Genomic DNA, 26,148 nt, shown 5'->3' with positions numbered 1-26,148 from the left:
GAGGGCTTGGGTTGGGCTTAATAGAAAGTGTAACCAATCAAATAATCTCAACTGGAAAGTTTCAAAGTTGTGTCCCAATAGTTGTCAAGAGTTTTGGGAGGGGGTTTTAAAAGCAACCAATCAGTGTTGAGATTAAACACCAATGGGGACACTAGAATTGTGCAAAGGTGTGAAATCCCAGTACCTCTGCAGGTGTGAAAATGTCCCCTGACAAAATCTTCAATGGGATTATTTGCCATGGCAACAAATGGCTGCATATACCACAGGAATATCCCATCAGCAAGATACATCCGAATTGGTATCATTACGGGAGTTTCCTAACTTGGTGGAATTAGAAGTTTACCCTCAGTGGAACTAGTAGATACCTCCGAAAATCAGTGGTGTTTACAGGAGTTTCCTAGTACGGATACACCTCTTTTCATGCAGTGTTGCGCAATGTAAACACAATCAAAGCTTTAAAAACACAGAAAAAAACGGGACCTTTAAGTTAATATTGTCGAATGAAATAGATGTAGTCATTAAAACATTGTCGTGTTTACATACATATATGCATAATATGTAATATCAATTTAATTTATACATGAAAATATTTTATTACCATAAATACGGAGTTTATTTATCATTTATTTTTATTAAAAACAGCAGTTATTTAAACATGATCGGATCGGCTCAGGCCATTCATTATTGCACTCGTCTCCTTAATAAACATGAATCTCATAGTAATCCCAGACGCTATGCTGAACAGCACACCATAAATAATGTAATTAAATTCAATAAACATGCCTGTTTGTGTAAGCCAGAGGCTTAGAGTTAACAGCTGGTGAGTTAACGGCCAAAAGCTCAAGAGCTCTATTCTCTAGATTATATAACACACTGAATCCATACATATATATCCTGCTTAAAATCCTCTGAGATTCACCTGCCTAGGCAGAATATGCAAAACTTGCTAGTCAATTTGCATGAGGTGATTCTGCCAACGGTAAAAGGGGCGTAACCAAAACCAAACAATCCTCACCCACACGTTCACTTATTCAGTAACTTTGACCTCTTGCCTCATTCCTTGTTAAGTAATGCAAATGAGCGGAGATAGCTATAGATAACTCATGCAAAGAAAATGATCCCTTAAATTTAACATCTCACTTTTACAATTTAAAGAAACAGCTTACTCAAAAATTCCCTTTAATCAACCTTCACGTCATTGCAAAACATTTTATTTATTTATTTATTCAACATACGTTCAGATGTTTCTACACAACAACAGTTTCTGACCACATCTTACTAAGCTTTAAAATAACAACATAAACGTGTCCATATGACTTCTATCTCTATAGATAAATTTCTTATAGGTCGTCTAAAGCCTTGTATGTGAAAAGGACTGCTATATTTAAGCTGTTTACCTACTTTCCTCATTTCACATAATGTAAATGAGATAAGCACTTGCAGTTGAGCATATACAATGACATTTTTTTCCACGTATTATATGTTCATCAAATATTTTTTGCTTTAAATCCACTTAATCCTAGCCACAGGTCATTTAGAAATACAGCTTTGTTGGCATTCTCATAAAAAAAAATGCTCATTTACAAGAATGCACGTCATATGCACTCATATACAGTATACCCCCTGCTGTCAATGGGACCTTTAAAAAGATCCTAATATGCATTTAGGTACAGATATGGTACCAGTTTCTATACCTTTGAGATTCCTATGGGTGATTCTCATGAAATTAGACTTATGAGGTGTCATGAAACATTTTGATAAAAAAGTAAATGCTATCAAAATAAGCAAACATCTCTTCATGTACTATTTTGCACATGATTTCAAATGACATCATACAAACCAATTTTGTTGTTTTTTCCACATTTAAAGGGAACATTTTCATTAGCACAACGTGTCCATGACTGGATTTGGGTTCTTTGACATGGAAATATTTATAATTAAAAAATCTAAAAAATAAAAAGCTTCAGTGCATGTTATACTATAAACATTTACAGTAAAGACACATGTGGTATTTGGTGATCATTGGTAAATGTAGAGACAATAATAAGGAATATAAATGTGTCCAAGACCAATTTTCTCATCCTCCGCAACAATTTTCAATCATTGTTTAAGCCCTCAATGAACTAACATTTTAAAAAAATATTGTTGTAAGGGACATAATTGACTGTGACACTCAAGATGGCTACCAGGTAAGCAGTTCTTATTTTTTCTCTCCAGATAAAAGTTGAAATATTGTGTCGTCATAGTACCTAGACAACTTTTTAGTTCTCATTACTGAAACATGAGTTTGTAAATGCTTATATTTAATGTAATATCATGTTGCGGTAATGATCATTTTTGATAATGATAATCTAAAAAAAGGTAAATAATTTTATAGGAAATATTTTTTAAATCCTCTAAAAAATAATGGCTATAGTAAATTTAGACCTTAATCTTATATGTGCAAAAAAACAAAATGGCTTCAAGGACTTTATAAAAATTCTGATGTTGGACACCTTCTAAATCTGGATTTTGTGAGAATCACCCCAATATGTATCTTTGAGGTAATAAAAAGCTAATAAGCTGTACTTTTACACATATTTTGACTGTGAGAACAACATGATGACTCTTCTTACCCCGATGATGCTCAGATTTTTGAGGTAATCCATCCTGGGCTGTGCCTGTGGTACACATCCCGCTACAACCACCTTCTTATCTTGCTCTTGTGCTTTTCTAAGAGAAACAGAAAAAATAACAACAGACATTAGTAGTGCTGTAATGACTGTTAAGAAATCTATACAGCGGTGTAGAGTAAATGAGTAATACATTATTAACCAGGCTGAATCGATTGATATTCAGCCAGTTTGACATCATTGGTATACTGTAAACTTGCTTGCCTCCTGATGAACAGAAGTGATTTTTCTGCATATTTTAAATATCACATCAGTGTTAAAATAAAATGTGACCCTGGATCAAATGTCTGGTCATAAGTAACATGAATATATTTGTAGCAATAGCCAAAAATACATTGTATGGGTCAAAATTATCTATTTTATCATGCTTAAAATCATTAGGATATTAAGATCATGTCCCATGAAGATATTTTGTAAATGTAATATAAATGTCAAATGTTATAATCTCATTTTGAATGATTTATTAGCTTTTTAGTCCATCCATCTATCCACAGAAATACACAATAATATAAATAAGGGAATATAAACCTTTAGTAGACCCTCACTGGCTTCTAAAAATCACTGATTTATTCTCAATGCCTTTCTGTATTTAGATAAACCAGCGTGAGCTCTTATCCTTAAGGGTCGACTTGAATCACACATTAACTCCATCACAAAACAAACACAGTCAAAAACTTTTGTACACAACACATTTCCCACCAAAAACAAAACATAATCCCTAACAGTAAAGACAACACGTAACAGTGTGATGCCTACAGTGAATTTATCTATGACAGCTAGCTGTACTGTACATCCATCAAACCTAAGACAGCAGACCGGAGTAAAAAACACCAGTGAGCTCATGGGAAGTGACATCGATGATATGCCTCAAGGACTGCCATGAGTCTGACAGGAAGCTCAGCTGGAGCGTGCGAGCAAGAGAGAGAGAGAGAGAGAGAGAGAGAGAGAGACTCCTTTTCCACACTGAAGAGACGAGTAAATGCTTGAGGCAAAAGTCTCATAAAAACAAAAATAAAACCAAAGTGTGCATTGTTGTGCTTTGAGTTATTCATGACTTGCTTCACAGAAAACTGACTAAGCACAACACTAAGGACCAAAATATGTTTTTATCTTTGTTGATGCATTTTATGCAACCCTTGTTCTTGATTAGTCTATTTATTTTCCTTTTGCTTGTTTCCACACACTAATGTTGCTTAAACCAGGCTAGTATGGAAAGGGATAGTTCATACAAAAAAGACGATGCTGTGATCATTTTCTCATCCTCATGTTGTTCTAAACCTGTATGATAAACATTAATGGCATTAATCAAAACACTTACTTTGTCATATTAAAGGAATATTCAATTTTCTTAAAAGAAAAATCCAGATAATTTACTCACCACCATGTCATCCAAAATGTTGATGTCTTTCTTTGTTCAGTCGAGAAAAAATTATGTTTTTTGAGGAAAACATTGCAGGTTTCGAGTTTCAAAGGACTCTAAATGATCCCAAACAAGGCATAAGGGTCTTATCTAGCGAAACGATTGTCATTTTTGACAAGAAAAAAAAAATGCACTTTTAAAGCACAACTTCTCGTCTAGGTCCGGTCCAGCGCGACCTAACGTAAATGCGTAGTGACGTAGGGAGGTCACGTGTTACATATATAAAACGCACATTTGCGGACCATTGTAAACAATAAACTGACACAAAGACATTAATTAGTATCAGTTGACATACAACAACGTAGGAACGGTCCTCTTTCAAGACGCTTGAAAACACTGGGGCGGAGTTTCGTGTTAGTCCTCTGTGACCTCTTGACGTCATGACGTATTGCGTGGGGTCACGCTGGCGCATCACGACCGGATCTAGACGAGAAGTTGTTGTTTAAAGTGCATATTTTTTATTTTTCTTGTCAAAAATGACAATCGTTTTGCTAGATAAGACCCTTATGCCTCGTTTGAGATCGTTTAGAGTCCTTTGAAACTCTGTTGAAAAAAACTGTTACGTGTTGATTTAAGTGTTAAGTGTTGGTGTCTATTAAAGTCCATTAAAATAAGAAAAATCCTGCAATGTTTTCCTCAAAAAACATAATTTCTTCTCGACTGAACAAAGAAAAACATCAACATTTTGGATGACATGGTGGTGAGTAAATTATCTGGATTTTTCTGTTAAGAAAATGGACTATTCCTTTAAGAACACTGTAATTGCTGCTGTCATCATTGGGACGTCGTCCTTGAAGTTTTTTGACAGCGTTCAGCAGTAAAAATTTTTAGTCATGGTCGATTTTCGTTGACTGAGTAAAATAATGGAAAGTTTTTCATAAGATCCCCTGGGGTCAATGTGTTAGCATGACAGAAGCTTCATGCTGTCGTGTAGGAACAAGCAACAGCCGGCATTTTTCCTTCGCCTAAATTATTTGATTTTGATATCTTACGTTTCTTCCCCGTCACAGAAAACCACCACAGGTTTATTAATGCCATCAAAATTACTTTTTTGTTTTTGTTTGTTTGTTGAACACAAAGTAGATGAGGAAAACTAGGATTATGTGTGTATTCAAAGTGAAGGTATTATTGTTAACAATGTGTGGAATGGTGCGCTGTGATTGGTTAAGCGGATTTATTGCATTCTGCGTATGGGGAGAAGTGGCGTTTATTCCAATTTGTAAAAAAGGGAGAAAAGATGACATAATAACAAAACAGATATCGGATTTTGCGTAAAATTTAGAATTTTCTTTTTAATACTGACCGGATACAAAAAAGATTTGGGCTGTAACTTTTTAAAATATTTTTTTTACTTTTTATTTTCATATCTTCTTTATGTTTATAAAAAACTCAAAGATTTAGAACAACAGTAGTTTTTGGTGAATTTTCCTTTTAAGTGTTTAACACATTACATACTGTGCTTGCTGTTGCAGCATGCATTAATCACAGACCATTTATAAAAAGACCAGAAACGTGCATTAAAGTAAATAGTGTGGATTTCAATTTCATGTTGAATTGAAACAGCATTCATCCACTCATAGGGCACTCCAAACATTGAGACAAATCTCTGTCCTGACCTTATTTAATATGACAGAAGAGCAGTAAACGGAAAGAGCTGGTGACTGTGAAGTGAACCATCCTTTCACAAACATAACCTCTCATTTACATGAGGTGAACCTGCACCGGCCAAGTTCATTCATTTCAATAATGCCTGCTGGCTGACTTCTGTAGTGTGTCTGTGTTTGAATTGAAGAAGAGCTAATGCCCATTGACCTCAACCTTTGAGAGATGTCACACACAGGTCAACAGCCTAAAGTACTAATCCTGATTACTATGCAAATGAGACAACCACAGCTGGTTACAACACGCAAGCCCTGCTCTTTATCTGTCCAATTCGGTTGTGCATTTTGTGAGTCACTGTATTCATTCTAGCATCACTATACACTCATTTACCAATCCCAAGCTATGTTTATTAAAAATATATTTATTTACGTAGTATATAAACAAACTACAGTACATTGGAATGCCAATGTCTGCCAGACAACTTCAGCCTACAGTAGATCTGATTAAAAAACATGAATTCTCTCAAGGATGTATGGAAATGTCACAAGATGTATAGGAGAACCCTCTCCTGGCCATAACTGTGAGCTTTGCCTTATTCATGAAGACAAATTGTCTGGATGAGAGATTTCTAAAACAGTGAGTTGCCCACATGCACTCGTGCCAAGGCCAGACACGACCACATACATCACCTCCATACCCTCACAACAAAATGGCCACGGCCACTGCGATTAACCCAAACGGAGAGCAGCGTCCCCGGGCTGTTAGCGCATGTTTGTAAGATTATGCGATATGGACGACAAAAGCTCATGTGCATGGGCGTGTCGAAGGCCGCGGCACGCATACGTGTCAGATTCTCTCACAAGCAGATCTACGTGATATGCCGAGCGCAAGAGCCCCGCAGAACTGAATGAGGTTCAAGGGATCTCCACCTGATCTCTGTGGACATCTGCTCCAGTCTGGGTCACTGGAGTTTACTCATAGTAAATATACAGCAAACGCCAGGCATGCCACGACAGGCCTCGTCGCCTAAGGTGTCCAGCATGTCACAATGACCAAAGCCAAAGCATATTAGATCTTGGTGGTCTCAAGGAGACAAGGCTAGTCTTGCAATTGAGAAAGAGAGGGTGTGCTTTAATGACAGAGGTGTCAGTTGTGACCATGTAGGGACTTCACCTACTTAAAGGGCACCTATTGTGCCCATTTTTATAAGATGTAATACCCAGTTCCAGGTGTGCCTAAAATGTGTCTGTTAAGTTTGAGCTCAAAATACCCCACAGATCATTTGTTATAGCATTTTTTGTGGGAGCAAAATATGTTGTTTCGTGTGTGTACCTTTAAATGCAAATGAGCTACTTACTCCATTGCCAAGAGAAACAGTGGGCGCTTGAAGTTAAAATAGATCTGATTCCTGTGAACTCTGTCTGAGAAAATAGTATCTCACTATTGAGATACTACAACAACTCGCTTAGGGTGGAAACTATGGTAATGCAGTAATGTCAGTCAGTGGCCATGGGTGGGGCTTTATCAGTATGACATCACATTAACAACATAATCAAAACTGCATATGTAATGAGACTGCTTTGGTTTAATGGGGATTAAAAAAGAAGTGGGTTGATTTTTTTTATTGTAGGGTGGTTGTGTTCACACACTGCCAACATACATTTAAGTCAAATACCATGTAAAAGTGGATTTTGCATAATAGGTGCCCTTTAAGAGGATCTGCTGTTTAATACAAAAATGTATCTGTACTCCAGGCCCCTCAATGGCGAGTAATTACATTGAGAAATAAATTACATAGATTGTTAAAATTTTTGCTTTAATGACTAATGGCTTGAGACAAAGCAGAAGAGTATGGACAGACAAAACAGTCAGGCTAATGTAAAACTGAAATTCACAGAATCTCGCCATTCTCTATCTGCTTTTTCACATAGGATTACTGTACAAAGTATTAATTTTTTATTGCATTTTATTTACATTATGTGACATTTGATTGAAAAAGCATATTCAATAAGAGGGAAATAGTAGGCCGGACATAATTGTGTCCATTGGGAGTTGATTGGATGGTGAAAAGTGACAGTCAACACCAGAGTTTGCAGTATTACATTACCGACATCCTATTTTTTTACTTACCTTGTGCTTTACAAAAAGCACCAGGTAAGTACTTTAATAAAAGATCTTTCTTTGGAATAACATGCACTAACGAATTTGAGAAAATATTACAAATTTAATGTTACAAAATTGTGTAATCTCTGCAAGAGGCTGTGGGTTCGTTCAGAGAACATAAAATGTATATATTGTAATGCGCTGTAAAGTTCTGGGTATACTCAACAATAGTATATACCGTTTGATAATTATCGTAATCGGCAAAATTAGAGGTATTATCCAAATGTTTCTGGCTAATATCGCACCCCCCAATGCATGTACATGCAGGAGTATCTAATATATAGGAAAGCAGAGGTATTGCAATAGGCTTTATGCCCAGCTGCACTACTTCCTGAACTTTAGCCAGCTCCTTGTTTCCTGTCTTCCATTATTGGACAAACTGATTAATCCAGGTGTGCCTGACCTCAGTAGTCACAACAACAATAATCAGACACACCTGGATTAATCAGTTTGTCCAATAATGGCAGACAGGAAACAAGGAGCTGGCTGAAGTTCAGGAAGTAGTGCAGCTAGGCATAAAGCCTATTTGCTACCTGTGTACGATTAAATATTAAATGAAGTATACTTTGCAAGGCTGTGTGTGTGTGTGTGTTTAGGTGAAATTATTAAAGAGTAGCTGTCTGTGGAGACACTGCTGTGCTTGGATGATAAAAGATCAGAATAGCACATTGTAATGCAAATGAATTATGCAAGACAGGTAGGGGATAAAAAACAGCTCTTTAATTTCTCTCGAAGATAAGACACAAACACAGACAATGCAAAATTCACAGACGACGCAAGTCTCTGACAAAGTTGCTTAAGTATCGTCAAACATAGTCTGTGCTGTCAGTTTACAATTACACAGAAAAAGCAAGTATGAGATGCTGACTTACGGTCCCTTTTGAAACGCAAATATTATTGCAGGCCAGAGACAGTCTGCTTAAATAGACAGACAGAATGCTACTGGCAAAACCACTTCATGCCCACAGGAACTATGTCACTTCAGTTTTTAACAAGCACAAACTGAAAAACTCAAGTCTGTCAGCATTATCTGTCATAAACACAGCTTGGAATCTTATCAACCAGATCTTTGCCCAGACAATAACAACACATGTCAACAGTAAGATGATCATTGTCAGCGTGTAAAAGCCATTTCTGGGTTCCTGTATTGTGTGTAAACAGAAAATGAAGTTCCTACTGTGGGGAAAACACAAAATTATAGCAAATGGGCTCTTATTGATCATGCATAGGCTCATATCAGCCTGACGGTTGTTTGTCGGGCTTAACCCTATTAGACCGAATGTGTCGTTGCTAAAACAGAAAATGCCTGAAGGACAGGGGCTAAAAATCCCCCTAGATAAAAACTGTGTACATCAGTAATACTAAAATGACTTGAATGTATGTATTACAGTATACATTTCATGTCTAAAGTGTTACATTCTTTCAATCACTTTTTTATTATTTATAATTAAAAACATTAACTCTTTCCCTGCCATTAACAAGTTATCTCATCGATCAAAGGGGACATAGCCTGAAAATGCCCTGTACTTCTATCAACATAGAAAATGTGAAAAAGATCAACCCAGTGACTTAGTTTTGGTAAACTATTCTCTGAAAGCATGTATAAAAATAGATCATTAAAATGTGGCTCCCCTTGTGATGTCAAAAAGGGGATCTATTATAACAACACCACCCTTTAATCTGCACTATCAAACCACGGCACTGGCATTTAGTCCAGAGAGAAAGAGAAAAAGTAAAAGTAAATGACTGCAAAATTGAGTTTTAATTTCAACAAAATCACCATCATGGCGATCACTGTTGCTGGCATTTCATCAGCTCATTTGCATTTTAAAGGACACACCCAAAAAAGGCACATTTTTGACGTGAACCTACAAAGTGGCAATTTTAACATGCTATAATAATTGATCTATATGGCATTTTGAGCTAAAACTTCACATGCGTACTCTGGGGACACCAAAGATTTATTTTACATCTTAAAACTGTCTTGTGAAATGTCCCCTTTAAGAGAAAAGGTTTCCCTGTCAATGACAAGTTTTACGGCAATCCATATTTCCGCTATTATTGATCTTACACAACTTATAAAACACTAAAGCATCTATGGTTTCAAAAGTGTATGTTTTGATTATCACTCTGAATCTGATCTCTAATAAAAGTCATTTACAAAAATGCAATTATCTTAGCTTTTGATCAAAATAATGTGTTTTTGAAGAAACCTACACATATTTGAAAAAAATGAACATAGGATTAAATGTTTTTTTAAGCTGAGGGTCTGTTATTTCATTTGATATATTGTATGTTTATTAGGGATGTAACGGTATTATACATTCCGTGGTATTGCCGTATCAAATTTTCCCAGTACAACCGTGGTCTCATGATTCGATAAAACTTTAGGTCTTCTGGGCAACACGTGTAGTTTTTTTTTCGGCCAAGTGGAGCGAGCGGAGGGACGCGGGAACAACAATTCCCATAATCCCATGCGTGCCACTCTGATGCCTCTCTACAAGTGGAGCGACAATGGCGGATACGGCACGTGAATTTTAAATCTGATGTGTGGAAAAATTTCGTGTTTGCTGTGACAAGAAACAAGAAAGGACAAAATGTGATAGACATACAAAAACGAGTGTGAGTAAATCTGTGAATGAGGAGAGTGTGTATGACGTTTCTCACTTGGAAGGCTGCAGCCTCCTTAGGTCGCATATGCAGGATGCATCCGTCATTACATGCCTGGTGTATTTAAGTTAACTGAGTATTACAATCGCAAGTCATAACCATGTTACAACAATATACGATTAAATAAGAATAATTGTCAACTTGAAAAACGTTAATATTCTGAAATAAGATGGTCTTCATGACGTATGCAGCCTACAAATGCGACCTATGGAGGCTGCAGCCTTCCGACTGAGAAACGTGCTGGAGTGCGTTTCCCAAAAGCATCATTGCTAACCGGTTAGCAACTTAGTTAGTTGTCATTGGGAAATTGCATTGCAACCAACAAAGTTGCTAATTTAGTTAGCAACTATGGTTTTGGGAAATGCACCCCTGTATGATTGAGTGATCTGACATAACTCAACTCGTGGTCCAGCTGCAATAAGTAAGCTGCTATTTTCATTTTTACTTGGTAGTTTTCGTTTTTCAGGAATTGACCCATCTTAAAACCCATCATCTTTTCTTGATTCTTCATTCACAACTGTTGCTTTCATAGGAGTACCAAGCATTAGCATTAATAATAATAATAAAAACAGGTCAAATGAGGGAGTGAGTCAATTCTTAAAACCTGACTGATTGGGAGTTGTTTAAAGTTGACAAATTAAACTGAAACTTTATTTTTTATTTTATTACATGGTCTAATTATTTTTGTCCTTTTTATGAAAATTGTAATCGCTACACTACACTTTGTACCTTGTAATGTTCAGTCTTGTTTAATAAACACTTATGGAAGTTTTTCCAAGTCTTCATTAGTTTTTTCCTCCTGGGCATCATACCGAAATACTACCGTACCGTAAATTTTTTATAGTGTTACATCCCTAATGTTTATATATTTAAAGAAGATAATTTTCTGGAAGGCATTAAACCTTTGTAAAAATAAAAAAAATGCTGCCACTGGCTGGCAACTTTAAAAAAAAAAAGCTGGCGGGGAAAAAGTTAAAATGTACTTCTCTTTTTTTTTATCTAAAGTATGCAAGTTATTGAAAGTCAGTTGTTGTCTGAAAAAAGTACTTGCACTTGATGATAGCACGTTATGTTAAAAGTTTACAATCAAAAAAAGTTTGTGCAAACAGCCTAATTTTACCTTAGATTCTAAAGGGTTAACAGACAATACTCGCTATAAGCCAGTTGATATGTTGATATTTTGAAGAATGTAAGTTCTGGATAGAAAGTACTAAAGCAGGGGTGTCAAACTCATTTTAGGCTGAGGGCCGGATGGTAAATAACGCCATGAAGTGCGGGCCGGATAATTTTTTTAAACGTTAGTGTGCTGATAATTGTGTTAAAATTAACTTAACAAACCAAGTAATTAGTTTGTTTAGCAAGAAAACCAAAGAAACACACAGCTCTGTGAAAACTACATTTCATAAGGTCACACTCATACTGTATATTATACACATAAATTTACATCTGAACAAAACCCACTGGCCTTATAGGTTGAAAAGCTTTAATTTAACTTATTTTGCCTTAATGCCAAAATTATTTATAAACCATTCACTTTTCTTTGGAATATATTTGTAATGAGAACAGTCATTTAGAAAATGAAAATGCTAGATGGGGCAGTGGCCCAAACCAAAAATGGCACTATGGGTGGTGGTACTATTATTATGGTTTTAAGTATTAAGTATTATAAATATTATGTGTTATATTACTAGCATCAACTTAGACAAGTGATTATAATGGGAAATATAATAAGATATTCAATATGATTTACCTGCTGGCTTGATGGAGCTTTGAATCCATGTTTGCAATGTTGAACTGCTGCTAAAAGCCTCTCTTTCCGTTCTCTGTCGTTATTTTGTGAAGGCATTGGTGTTCTTTGTATTTTTTGTCTACAAAGTGTGCCAACAACAGCAAATTTAGTGTTTATATTAACTTAGATCTGATCGGGAACATTAAATCGATTAGACAAGCATTGTAACGTTAATAAGAATGTGGATATTTGTGGTTGTTTGCTTGCTAAGTTGTTAGCACTTTTAGAACACTGACAGCAAATCATTACCGGAAGAAATACATAAACATACTTACAAGTTACTAATTCTGCGGTTTAACAACTGATTTAATGTAATGAATCTACCTGTTAATGCAACGAACTTCGGAAACTGTCGTCTTCGCTCTCCAGGCAGAGAGTGGACACAGAGATGCTGCGGAGCGGGCGAGAAAACACGAAGTGGATTACCAGAATCGATGGATCTTTAGCGGAGTGGTAACAATAAAACGGCAAGATTTTTGGGCACCGTGTTTACTCTATGTTCCGCGTTTTGCTGCTTTCCGCAAGTCTCTCATATTAAAAACGAACTAAACACCCGCCTAAAAGGGTTTTTAAAATATGTATTTAATATTTAATAAAACTGTATAAATCATCATGCGGGCCGGATTGGACACCTTTGCGGGCCGCATGTTTGACACCCCTGTACTAAAGCAAGCCAAAGTTTAATTTGAAAGGGTTACCTATCGAGGTTGGAAGTCAAGACTTAAAGACTAGGACAGCAGGACTTATTGAAATTATTGAACAATTGCAAATGTGCATGTTGCAATGGCTTGTAATAAGTGAATGACTTTAATATTTCAAAAGGTTTTTATAGGTTCAAGGTTTTGGGTGTATAGTCAAACTTTTGGGTTGATGAAGATGGCAGAGAGTCTGGTGAGACTAAGAAAGTGATGTATATTGGTTATATAACTGTCAGTTTTTAAATTATTTTATTGTAAAATAAACAGATTTTACAAACTTAAAGCATTATCACATTGCATATCCTAAATCACATTGCATATCCTATTACTTAGCTCTATATTGCATATCACATTTTTATTTCTAAATCGTGTCCTCCCACTACAGACCTGCAGTATGCTTCTTTACACACACCATAACTGTATTTTGTACAGACAGACCAGATTTTGGTCCTTGCAATGCAATCAAATTGTAAAGCCAGGGAAAAGTCAATTTTGTAGTTGGCGAGCTGATCTTTCAATCATCTCGATTTGATTTCTTAAAAACAGTTTTTAAATCTTTGAAGAGTTGCAGTTCATTCTCCCATGAGGCCACGTAGTTCAGATCAACAAACAGTACAGCCATCGATTTCCTCTGAAGTGAAAGTCCACCTTCATGAAAGAAAAGGCTGCAAAGGCAGAGCTAACCAATAATCCAGAGGCTTGTTAAAACCCAAGTCACCCCACAAACGGCAGCTTTATTCTGCAAGCGACCACAGTAATAAGGAAAACCTGAGCACCAGGCAGCCTTGTAAAACATCAACCGGACAGGCGCAGCTGTCTCAGGAGCATGACAAATCTCAGGCTTTGAGCCTTCATGGCTGCGAGGCCACAATAAGCTGCCACAAGAACATCTGCCAGGAGAAGAGGTGTTGAGATTAGACGAGAGTCTGAGGCATATTTTCATCTCCAGGTCTAAAGAAAAGACGAACCGATTGAAGACCTGTGTGGGTGAGACGACTGGAGCTTCAGAAGTAAATCTGCACACATCCAAAAGGCTCATATTTCTGAGCAGATCAAAAAGGAAAACTACTGCAAAGGAGAAAAGTTTGCACTTTTTTCCTGCCGGATTGCTTCACAGAAGCTAGGATCAGATAGCGTGTTTGAAGAGAGGCTATTCCCATCACGTACTAATGGTTTTTTCTGCGGCGTCTCGGGCAGATACCACTCATTGTCTTGTCGACACCGCCTGTGGGAACTGAGTGGCTCGCTCCAAGTAGAAATCAAATCTCTACTGCTGACTTCCATTACTTACCAGTTCATTGTGTTCTTCACTGGCCAAATCCTTTAGCCGGGGAGATTTACGATGCTGTTTCAATCTATGAGAGATGAAGCTCGGCAGACTTGGCACGGTTTGCCTAGAACAGGGGTTCTCAAAGTTTACATTCAAAGGTCCAAATCTGAATTCTCATCATTTTCATAGGTCCGGAAAAAATGGTTATTACAAAAATTGTCAAGCATAGTAATAACTTTATGTAAATCATTTGTTTATATAACAAATCAACACAAATGGTTTGGGAAAAAAATAACAAGTGTATTTTGCATTTAAAGTAAAAACATTTTTTAAACATAAACACAAGAAATATGCCAAAAGTAACCAGGTGCAAGATACAGAGCAACCTAATGAGAGAAATGGCAGTGTTTGTTTTCCATCAGATGCATAAACCATGGCAAAAAAGTGTGGTTGGTAGGCAGAGACACTGACCAAAATAAGGGGTGCACCTATAAATTGGCTGATGATGCTTCCTATGCTTCTCAATGAATTAAAGTGAAATACCGCTACATCCAAAAGCCAGGGGGCGCTCTCGGGCAGAAACTTAATATGCGCTGCAGACGAAGAACTAGACCTACGCAGCTCAAGGAAATGTCTTAAGGATATATTTATATTGCTGTTCTTCAAACCTTTTCAGGTATTTTCATGATAATAAAGAATATGTATAAAGATTATGTTTGACGTGTGTTGATTTTTCAAATGCATGTTTTAAACGACTCAAACCAACAGTGATTTCAGATTGATAAGGACTTAATGATCAAAAGCCGTAGTACATGAAGTAGCTGTGCATAATAGGGACTTTAAGCAACAGCTGGGAATGGAACGGCTACGGCGACCGGAAGTAAGCTGTCAGACCACCGTAGCCAAGAACGTAAAAATCACTAAGCAAACGTAAACAGGACAGCGCAACGCGGTATTAATTCATTTATTAAGATGCAAAAATATGTCATTTAAAAAAGCAAGAGAAGAAGGATTGCTGGCATTAAATGACAATATTTTGTCAGAACAAGAGTTTTTACTATTGTATGATGTAAATAAGTCTAAAAACCTAGATTTAAGCAATACTGAAAATGTTGAATACTTAAAAATCATTAAAATAAGCTTAAATTTAAAACATTCGAACACATATTATATAAAATACTGGTAAAATCATAAACTGATGCAATTACAATGTCATATGCCATAAAACATAATATTCATGTACATAATCTCTCACGTTGTAGCGACTACGGCAAATCAGCTGTTCTCCCGTAGTAGACCGTTACAGTAGAACGTCGCAAAGTAGCAGTTAAATTCGCGCATGCGCAATACAACGCCAGAATGCCGTTGCCGTTCCACCAGAGGCGGTTGCTTAAAGTCCCTAATATCTGGGTGTGATGGCTACAGCGTGACACAGGACATTTTTTAATAACTCGTTTTATTTTCGGCCCAGGAATACTCTTAAATCTAAAAAGAAAAGAAAACTAAACGAATGGTTTACAAGTTTAATATGCATTTGTAAAGTAGCAAATGCACACATTTAATCAATCACATAGAAATTAATGCACTTGTACTATGAAGTGGACGCGGGTCCGGATCAAGTTCCCGTCGGGTCCGGATCCGGACCGGAGTCCGGACTTTGAGAACCCCTGGCCTAGAACAATTCATCAAGGCAGCATGGTCTTTTGCCTTTCAAATACCATCAGGTTTTTGTTTTGTGTAGTGAAATGCAACAATGCACAACTGGATCGCCAGACTTGGAAAAGGAAATGGGAGTAAATAATAATGGGGGCATACTCAATTTCATATATTCAGCAGGGTGAACACATAATCTAACCAGAGATGTAATGTTGGATCTTATTTTACATGATGTTATTGCAGATTCTGCTGTTTGCCTTCAGGCCTTCTGCATTACAATGTCAAGATGCTTAAACCATCAAACCTTCTCCGGCCAACTGGAACACAATATTACATGATATCGGAGTAAGGATGCATACCAAGAAGACTGGTAATACAATAGCCTTGACTCTGCCAAGCATAAATATCTAAGCTTCAAGCAAATGTATTTCCATACAACTTCAGGTCGAGTTTATAGGAGTACAAACACTACGTGCAGCCTCTACTTGCACTGTATTCAATGTCAAATGCAAAAAAATATGTAAAAAGAGATGCCTTGAGTTTGTAAAAATCAAACTGTCACTTTTTATAGTTCACTTTTTTCTGTAGATTAATGAAAATGTCATGGGTTCAATCCCAGGGAACACACACATACTGATAAAATACATATAACTTGCTTTGGACAAAAACTGTCTGCAAATATATGAATGTAAATGTTTATTGCAATGAAAACACACATAAAAGGTTCAGCTTAAAGGGGCCATGGCATGAAAATCAGACTTTTTCCATGTTTAAGTGCTATGATTGGGTCCCCAGTGCTTCTATCAACCTAGAAAATGTGAAAGAGATCAACCCAGTTACTTAGTTTTGGTAAACCATTCTCTACAAGCACATGAAAAAAATTGGCTCTCCTTATGATGTCATAAGGAGCTCTTTTTATAATAATACCACCCCTTAATCTGTACTATCCAACCACAGGGCTGCCATTTAGTGCAGAGAAAAGCACAATTAAGTTTTAATTGCAACAACCCACCATCATTGTGATCAGTGTTTGCATTTCATCAGCTCATTTGCATTTTAAAGGACACACCCAAAATGGCACATTTTGCGCACACCTACAAAGTGGCAATTTGAACATGCTATAATAAATTATTTATATGGTATTTTAGCTAAAACTTCACATATGTACTCTGGGCACACCAAAGTTTTATTTGACAACTTTAAAAAGTCTTTTGCCATTTCCCCTTTAAAACTCAACAGCATGACCCTGTTCTACTATTTTGGTCATGTTGACAATCCCAATATAAATTTAGTATACAGAAGCAGGTTACTGGCTTTTCTTCAAACAACATTCATCTGAGGTTAAGGCTGCCATACGTACAATAAAGTAAGTGTCATAAATTTTATCAACGGAATTGCAGAGTAGTCACGCATGGCTACATTAATTCCCCTAAAAAAAATCTCTAAAAGGCTCTAATCCTAATAAAAGCAATGTCTCCCGCTGACAACTGGCAACGTCAACGGCTTTGAAAACCAGCTCTTCATATTTAACCCAACTCAATGAGGGTTTTAGATAGTGAGTCACTACAAACACATACAGAAACAAACTTCGTGGTTTTGAAGTGACTGAACTGCCAAATAGTAGTTAAGCCCCATTAAGATGAGCACAACCAAGAACTACTTAAAAATCGCTGCAGTCATTTTAACACATAAGAGGGAGAGTGAAGCCTTTGAATTATCGGCCTTTTCCAAGCTGTGTCAGAAAGTTACAGCTGACAGTTCATAATCAATTGCTGGGTCACGAATAAAGCCATAAAAATCGCTCTATAAAAATACGCCACATATTTGAGAAGAACTGGAACACCTGCTGTTCCAAACATCCCATCCAACTGCATATTTTATATATTTCTGTTCACACGGTAACGTGATGCCAAAATAGTGACGGCAGGTCCCGCCAACTACTGGCTCTAAAAAAGCTTTTCACAAACCTGTGGGTGATGTTACGGACACTACGCCCATATTTTTGAGTGTATTACGCCCATATAACTAAGTGTATTGTTGCATCATTAGTACCTTTACTTTAATGTTTTGGGGGTAAAGTAATTTAATTACTGTAATAAATTACTCCCTAAAGCATTACACCCAACACTGTCCAAAATCAACAACATTGCAGGTTTCCTCTATAAATCAAATCAGTCAATGTGAATGGTTCACCAAAAGTTTATCATACCTTTGAAGTGGAGGGGAAATCAAGCATGCGCAACTTCATATACGTATTTGCATTCTCTTAATTGGAGATGTTAACAATTAATCGATCTTCAAGAAAAATAACACTTGATGATAATGAAACTTTTATTTTGTCATGGACGCACTGACTTACATGCGACTGTGCCGAGTGCCCATTATGAGGCGGAGTTTACTGTGTCTATTAGTCATTATATTTTATTACGAGATTAAATTGATCATTTTTATCAAAACACCAACTACATTGACTCATTTTACTAGCATGTTATTTAGACAAAATAAAATCTTTTAATTCGCGTGAGGAAGCTGCCATTTTTGCGCAAACTTTTGTGCTGTAAAGGCTTAGTGCACTATTACTGTTAACGATTATTCGATTGATTGATCGTTAATTTAAATGATCATCGAATATGAGAAATTGCATATTTTGACATCCCTAGTTTCCACTATAAATTCAATCCGTCAATGTGAATGGTTCACCAAAAGTTTATCATTTCTGTTGAAATGGAGGGGAAATCAACCATGCATCACTTAACTCTTTCGCCGCCATTGACGAGATATCTCGTCAATTAAGAGAAAACGCTTCCCCGCCAATGACAAGAGTTTCCGTCTTTCCGCAATACCGCTATTATCCACCTTCCGCAACTTTTTAAACCCGGAAGTATTACTCTATGGTAAGCTGCTGCATGTCCGTGTCTGCTTTAAAGATCGCTCTGAATGGGATCTCTATGAAAAGTCCGTCACAAAAATGGAATTATCTCTGCTTTTTGCTCAAAATGTGGTGTTTTTGCAGAAACCTACCCATATTCAAAAGCTGATTGCAAAAGAACCACTGAAGGTAGGATGAAACAGGTTTTTTTTGTTTGAAAGCAGAGGGTCTGTTCTTTCATTTGGTATATTGTATGTTTATATATTTAAAGAAGAACATTTTCTGGAAGGCATTAAACTTTGGTGAAAATCATGAAAAATGCTGCCGCTGGCTGGCAACTTTTTTTAAAACGCTGGCGGTGAAAGAGTTAATATATGTATTCGTATTATCTTAATACAAACAACAAAATGTGTCTATTATGACACCAATCATGACTTTCAGAAGCATACGCATATGGATCACACTTGGCACTTCTTTTGCCTGGATGAGAACTAGTGATGTGTTGTAGTATGCACATCCAATAGAAACAGGTGTCTAATGACATCTCCAGCCCTAAAGGAGGCGGATCACGAGCGAAGCGCTTGCAATTAACAATCACAATGCTTTCTCAAGCTCCAGTGTGCAACATCAGGGGTCTGAATTTCCTTTGGAAAATAAGGCTGATGGGAAGAAAATAACAAGGCTCGACTACTCTAGTGGCTGGATTATTGTGAAATTGGGGCTTAATATTTCCTGTTGGAGTAAAGCGAACATTCAAACTGCTAACTATGCAGGCAATCACTTGTGGCGTAAGCCCCAGTGCGAAATTAATGCCACTTAAAAAACAATAAACCCAAGATAAATCTCCAAAAATAAATGTAAAATGGCGCTCTGAAAATGAATAAAAACCCCAATCCGCACACTTCAATGTAACTAACAGCGATTAAGCATGTATATTTAAGTATAGTGGGGAAAGTACTGGGACAAAATACGCCTCTGCACCACCTGTTCACCATTGATAACGCATCAGAGGACAGTCATAAAAAACCCTCCCGCGAAACACGAGAGTCCAAAATCCACTGGAAATTATATAGCATTCTTGTCAGCATACTACCCCTTGGGGCCGGTTTCCGGTTTGTGACGTCACGCTGAACAGATCGTGCATCGTAGCTCCGTCGAGTTCATCATCTAAAAGCTTTTTTTTTTTTTTTTTTTTTACCATCTTATTCCTATTTATATAATATAACTTATTAGTTTTACATAGGAATACTTTACCGTGACGATTATTGAGCAGTACTACCACGTGAAACTATTTATCACTAATAAACACCCAGTGTTGTTAGCATATAGCCCGCTAGCATCCACACGGTGGAGGCTGAAGCTAGCATTTTCCGATCTAATGGCGGATTCATCTGATATATGCTTTTCTGACCTATCCTCACCTGAGCGGGAAGCTGTGGAGGAGTTGTTTCCCGGTTTTAGCAGATCCAAGGCGAGGTACAGCGCCCACTTCACCCTGCCTTCCGACGTCCACAAGCGAGCAACAAACATGCATTCCACGCGATGCAGCTTCACGGACCGTGAACGACATGAAAGCGATCGGGAAGCTGTGAAGGAACCGCTGCCCGGCCTTCGCAGATTCGGCAAGCCAAACATCACCCTAGCCCCAGACGTTCGCAGGCGACCGAGGGGTGTCACAACCGAACACCCCACGCGATGCAGCTCCGGGGACCGCGTTCGGGTAAACGAAGACGCCATCGCCCAGCATGAAAGCGGTAAGACTCCGCTTGTTATTGTAACATGTACTACTTGCCACATGTATAGTTTAGCTTCTGCTGTTAGCATAGAGGTGTTTACATGCACTAAGTGTATTGAAGTATTAAGGTTAACTGAGAAGGTTGCTGAACTAGAATCGCGCATCCGAACGCTAGTTGAGGATAGCAAAACCGCTAATGTTACTGTCGCAAATAATCTATCGAGCGAAAAGACTAATGGCTCGGTTCCGACATCAGATGCTAATATAAATATTACAAATACTGTATCGAGCGCGCATAGTGTTTATCAAAATACACATGGCTCGGTTCCGTCATCAGAGTCAAGTCGGCGGTCAAACTGGGTGACTGTTAGGCGGCATAGTCATATAAGGCGTCCTTCTAAGACCCATAACGTAACGACAATTTCTAACAGATTCGATCCCTTAAGGAGTATACCAGCTGAAACACCTTTTAAAAGTGCCCTGGTCATTGGAGATTCTATACTCAGGAACACTAACATTGAGGCTCCAAACACCATAGTCGACTGTATACCGGGAGCCAGAACGTCTGACATTAGATCCAAACTTAAAGTGCTGGCTAATGCTAAGCGGAAGTTTTCTAAGATTGTTATTCACGCCGGCACGAATGACACTAGGCTCCGCCAGTCGGAAATCACCAAAGATAATATTAAGGAGATGTGTGAAATTGCAAAAACAATGTCAGACAATGTAATATGCTCTGGTCCCCTCCCCGCCTACCGGGGAGATGAAACACATAGTAGATTAGTGTCTCTCAATGGATGGATGTTAAAGTGGTGCCCTCAGCATAATGTAGGGTTTATAGACAATTGGAAGCATTTCTGGGGAAGACCATTTCTCCTAACCCGAGATGGCCTTCATCCGTCATCGGAAGGAAGTGCTATAATCACTAAAAATCTGATCAATAGTCTTAATTCTGATATAGTATGACTATCCAGGGCCCAGGTCAGGAAACAGACGGATCGGCTTAACCGTCCATCTGTTAGCTGCCGTGATATGTCAAGACCACTTATATCCCAGCACTTCGAGTCAATCTTACCGAAATATCAGCACATTTCAACTGTATCTGTTCCCCGAACAAATAAATACAGGGCACCGCTTGTTACATCTGGTACAAATCTGATTCAAATAAAATTAGAAAACAATACATTAACAGATGAATCTCGAATCTTAAAATTCGGCCTTCTTAACATTAGATCGCTTACCAATAAAGAACCTATTGTCAATGAAATAATTACAGACCAAAACTTAGATGTACTCTGTTTAACAGAAACCTGGCTTAAAGCAGACGACTACATTAGTTTAAATGAATCCACCCCACAAGACTATTATTATAAACACGAACCTCGATTAAAGGGGAGAGGGGGTGGTGTAGCTACAATATACAACACAATGTTTAAAGTAAACCAAAAATCTGAGCTAAAATTTAAATCATTTGAAGTAATGTTGTTAAATATGGAAATAACTGATCGTAACCACAAACAGCTTTCTTTTGCTTTAGCGACAATCTATAGACCACCGGGCCACCATGCAGATTTCCTTAATGAAATAGCAGATTTCCTATCTGAGCTTGTAGTCACTGTAGATAAAGCTCTTATTGTTGGTGATTTTAATGTCCATGTGGACAACCCAAAAGACGCATTAGGACGTGCGTTTATAGATGTTCTAAATTCTCTCAATATTAGACAAAACGTGACAGGGCCAACGCATACTCGTAATCACACAATTGACTTAATTCTGTCACTCGGACTCAATATTAATGACGTCGAAATATCACCTCAGAGTGATGCAGTTTCTGACCATTACCTTGTGTCATACACTGTACTTCTAGATAGGATCACTCAATCTACAACATGCTACCGACTAGCCAGAACAATAATTTCCACCACTAAAGATAGCTTTATTAGCACTCTTCCAGACCTGTCCCAAATGAAACATGTAGCAGATAACTGTGACGATCTAGATATTGAAATAGAAAACCTAAACAATGTCTGTTCTAACACATTGGATGCCGTTGCTCCCATTCGAAAAAAGAGATTCAAAGAAAAACCGCCAGCCCCATGGTATGACCATCACACAGCAGCCCTTAAAAAGGCAGCTAGAAAAATGGAAAGAAATTATAGAAGCACAAAGTTAGAAGTATGGCGCGCAGCATGGAAACAGAGTGTTAAACACTACAGACAGGCTATTAAAACCGCCAGATCTACATATCTTAGCAAGCTTATAAATGAGAATCATAATAACCCTCGTTTCCTCTTTAGCACAGTTGCGAAACTGACTAGAAACAAAGAACAAACAGAAACCAATAGTAAACTTCAACACAATAGTAACGACTTCATGAACTTCTTTTCTAACAAAATTTCGGCTATTAGGGAAAACATCGTAGCTACCCAGGCAGCCACCACTCTACCCATTAGTTCACTTAACACTAGACTACCATACGAACATCTTGATTCATTTAAACCTACTACAATAGATGAGCTCTCTAAACTAGTCACATCATCCAAATCATCGTCCTGTATATTAGACCCCGTTCCCACAAAACTACTTAAAGAAGTATTCCCTGTAGTGTCAACCCCGGTTCTAAATATCTTTAACTCATCGCTAGAAATAGGATACGTTCCAACAGCTTTCAAACTAGCAGTTATTAAACCGCTGATTAAAAAACCACAGCTTGACCAAGGAGAACTTAATAACTTTAGACCAATCTCAAATCTCCCTTTTCTTTCAAAAATATTAGAAAAGGTAGTGGCAAGCCAGTTACGCACATTCTTGACAAATAATAGTACATATGAAAAGTTCCAATCAGGATTCAGGCCCCACCATAGCACAGAGACAGCGTTGCTTAGAGTTACAAATGACCTCCTATTAACATCCGATCGTGGTGAAATCTCAATTCTTATATTACTAGACCTTAGTGCAGCATTTGACACAATAGACCACAGAATCCTACTCAATAGACTAGAAAACTATGTTGGTATCAGTGGTCAGGCGCTAGCCTGGTTTAGGTCATATCTAACCAATCGCTATCACTTTGTTTATGTAAATGAGGAAGAGTCATATCACTCCCTGGTTAAATACGGTGTACCGCAGGGATCAGTTTTAGGTCCTATCCTGTTCTCGTTATACATGTTACCCCTAGGAGACATTATCAGGAAACACAACATAAGTTTTCACTGCTATGCGGATGATACCCAGCTTTACATCTCCTCGCATCCCAGCGAAACACACACGTTTTCTAAGCTAAAAGACTGCATTAGCGATGTTAGTGACTGGATGGCACATAACTTTCTTATGCTAAACTCCAATAAGACAGAGATACTTATTATTGAACCAAATCGCTACAAACATAATATGTCAGATTACAAATTGCACATAGATGGCTGTACTGTGGTGCCATCTTCCACGGTTAGGAACTTAGGTGTGATGTTCGACAGCAACTTATCCTTTGATAGTCATATCGCCAACGTCTGCCGCACAGCATTCTTCCATCTTAGAAATATCTCAAAAATACGCCATATACTGTCTACATCTGACGCAGAGAAGCTTATTCATGCTTTTATGACCTCTAGAATAGACTATTGTAACTCGCTACTCGGGGGATGCCATTCAAATCAGGTCAACAAGCTTCAGCTAGTTCAAAACGCTTCTGCAAGGGTACTTACTCGATCTAAGAAGTATGACCACATAAGCCCAATTCTGGCATCTTTACACTGGCTACCAGTTAAATATCGCATCCAATTTAAAATATCATTAATCACCTACAAAGCTTTAAATGGCTTAGCACCCTCATATCTTAGAGAATTACTATCAGAATACAATCCATCACGCACACTACGGTCGCAAAATTCTGGCCTATTGATTATCCCTAGACTATCAAAAGTGTCTAAAAGTGGAAGATCCTTTTCCTACTTAGCCCCTAAGCTCTGGAATGATTTACCAACCGATGTCCGAGAATCAGACACAGTCGATCATTTTAAATCTAGACTTAAAACTTTTCTCTTCAACAAAGCATTCGCATAATTTGTCTAGTAAAGGTTCTTAACTCGCAATAGTTATTTTCACGGAACAAAGCACTCACGGTCATAACACAGACCAACCAAATAAATAAATAAAAACCCTTTCTACATGAACACTTAAAATGAATTGCATTAAATAGTTTGCCACCGTTTGCCACTGAACCTGCATTAACGACGACAGTGGGGCTTTCGGCCTTAGTCAAACGGTTTGGCACGTATGGTCGGGTTGCGATTTTGGTGCTTTCGTGTGTCTTGTGAATAGTATGCCATACAGACCCGTTTGCCACTGAACCTGCATTAACGACGACAGTGGGGCCTCCAGCCTTAGTCAAACGGGTTGGTATGTATGGTCGGGTTGCGTTTTTCGCGCTTTCGTGTGTCTTGTGAATAGTATGCCATACATACCCGTTTGCCACTGAACCTGCATTAACGACGACAGTGGGGCCTCCAGCCTTAGTCAAACGGGTTGGCACGTATGGTCGGGTTGCGATTTTGGCGCTATCGTAAGTCTTATGAATAGTATGCCATACAGACCCGTTTGCCACTGAACCTGCATTAACGACGACAGTGGGGCCTCCAGCCTTAGTCAAACGGGTTGGTATGTATGGTCGGGTTGCGTTTTTCGCGCTTTCGTGTGTCTTGTGAATAGTATGCCATACAGACCCGTTTGCCACTGAACCTGCATTAACGACGACAGTGGGGCCTCCAGCCTTAGTCAAACGGGTTGGCACGTATGGTCGGGTTGCGATTTTGGCGCTATCGTAAGTCTTATGAATAGTATGCCATACAGACCCGTTTGCCACTGAACCTGCATTAACGACGACAGTGGGGCTTCTGGCCTTAGTCAAACGGGTTAACACGTATGGTCGGGTTGCGATGTTTTTTTTTTGGCGTCTTCTCCTGGTCCTGTAAATGGTATACAATATAGACCCGTTTGCCACTGAACCTGCATTAACGACGACAGTGGGGCTTTAGGCCTTAGTCAAACGGGTCGTCAGGTTTCATTTTCTCTTAAAGATCGGAAGGTGACCCTTATTTACCATATATACCCTCGCATTGGGCCCCCAATTTGCTAAATCCTCAACTGTGGATAACATAATTATGCCGCAATATTTAGTCTGTCTGGAACTAAGCTGAGTTAAACCACATCACTGTGTGACACTTCAATACATATGAACGGCTGCTACGCTAATACGATTTTGTTTTTCTCTCCCTGTCTCGTCCTCGACCCGGGGACGAGACAAACAGACCCAGTCCCGGTAGATGTGAAAGTCGGCACACCTCTGATCTACTGGCCGTCCTTCAACGTTATGCCCAGCTGATACCTGACCAACGATCACCGGTAGAACCGCTTAATCTCCGCTAAATCTTCATTTCCGTTCTCCCAAGGGTTTTTCCCTCCTAGGACTTATTTTTCCTCGGATAAAAGCCCGGGGTTTTTTTTTCTCCTAGGGGGTTTTTCACCCCGGGGAGGCAGCCTTTTTGGGCTTTACCTAGCTTCCTCTTCAATACGTTGCTTTAGTAATACGTGCAATTATAATATTGAGTC

General features: G+C 38.1%; 1 protein-coding gene across 1 annotated transcript in view; it reads right to left on the bottom strand.

The window, feature by feature from the left end:
* The window catches only part of LOC135728177 (threonylcarbamoyladenosine tRNA methylthiotransferase), a 179,041-nt gene that overhangs the window by 57,449 nt on the left and 95,444 nt on the right, over positions 1 to 26,148 (bottom strand). The window contains exon 5 of the mRNA XM_073811500.1: positions 2,616 to 2,712. Coding sequence (XP_073667601.1) covers positions 2,616 to 2,712 — 97 coding nt within the window. The remainder of the gene's footprint in view (positions 1 to 2,615; positions 2,713 to 26,148) is intronic.

This window comes from Paramisgurnus dabryanus, chromosome 13 (assembly GCF_030506205.2).
Source record: "Paramisgurnus dabryanus chromosome 13, PD_genome_1.1, whole genome shotgun sequence".
NCBI lineage: Eukaryota > Metazoa > Chordata > Actinopteri > Cypriniformes > Cobitidae > Paramisgurnus > Paramisgurnus dabryanus.
Note: the sequence above shows the minus strand (reverse complement) of the source record. Positions and strands in the feature narration are given on the sequence as shown.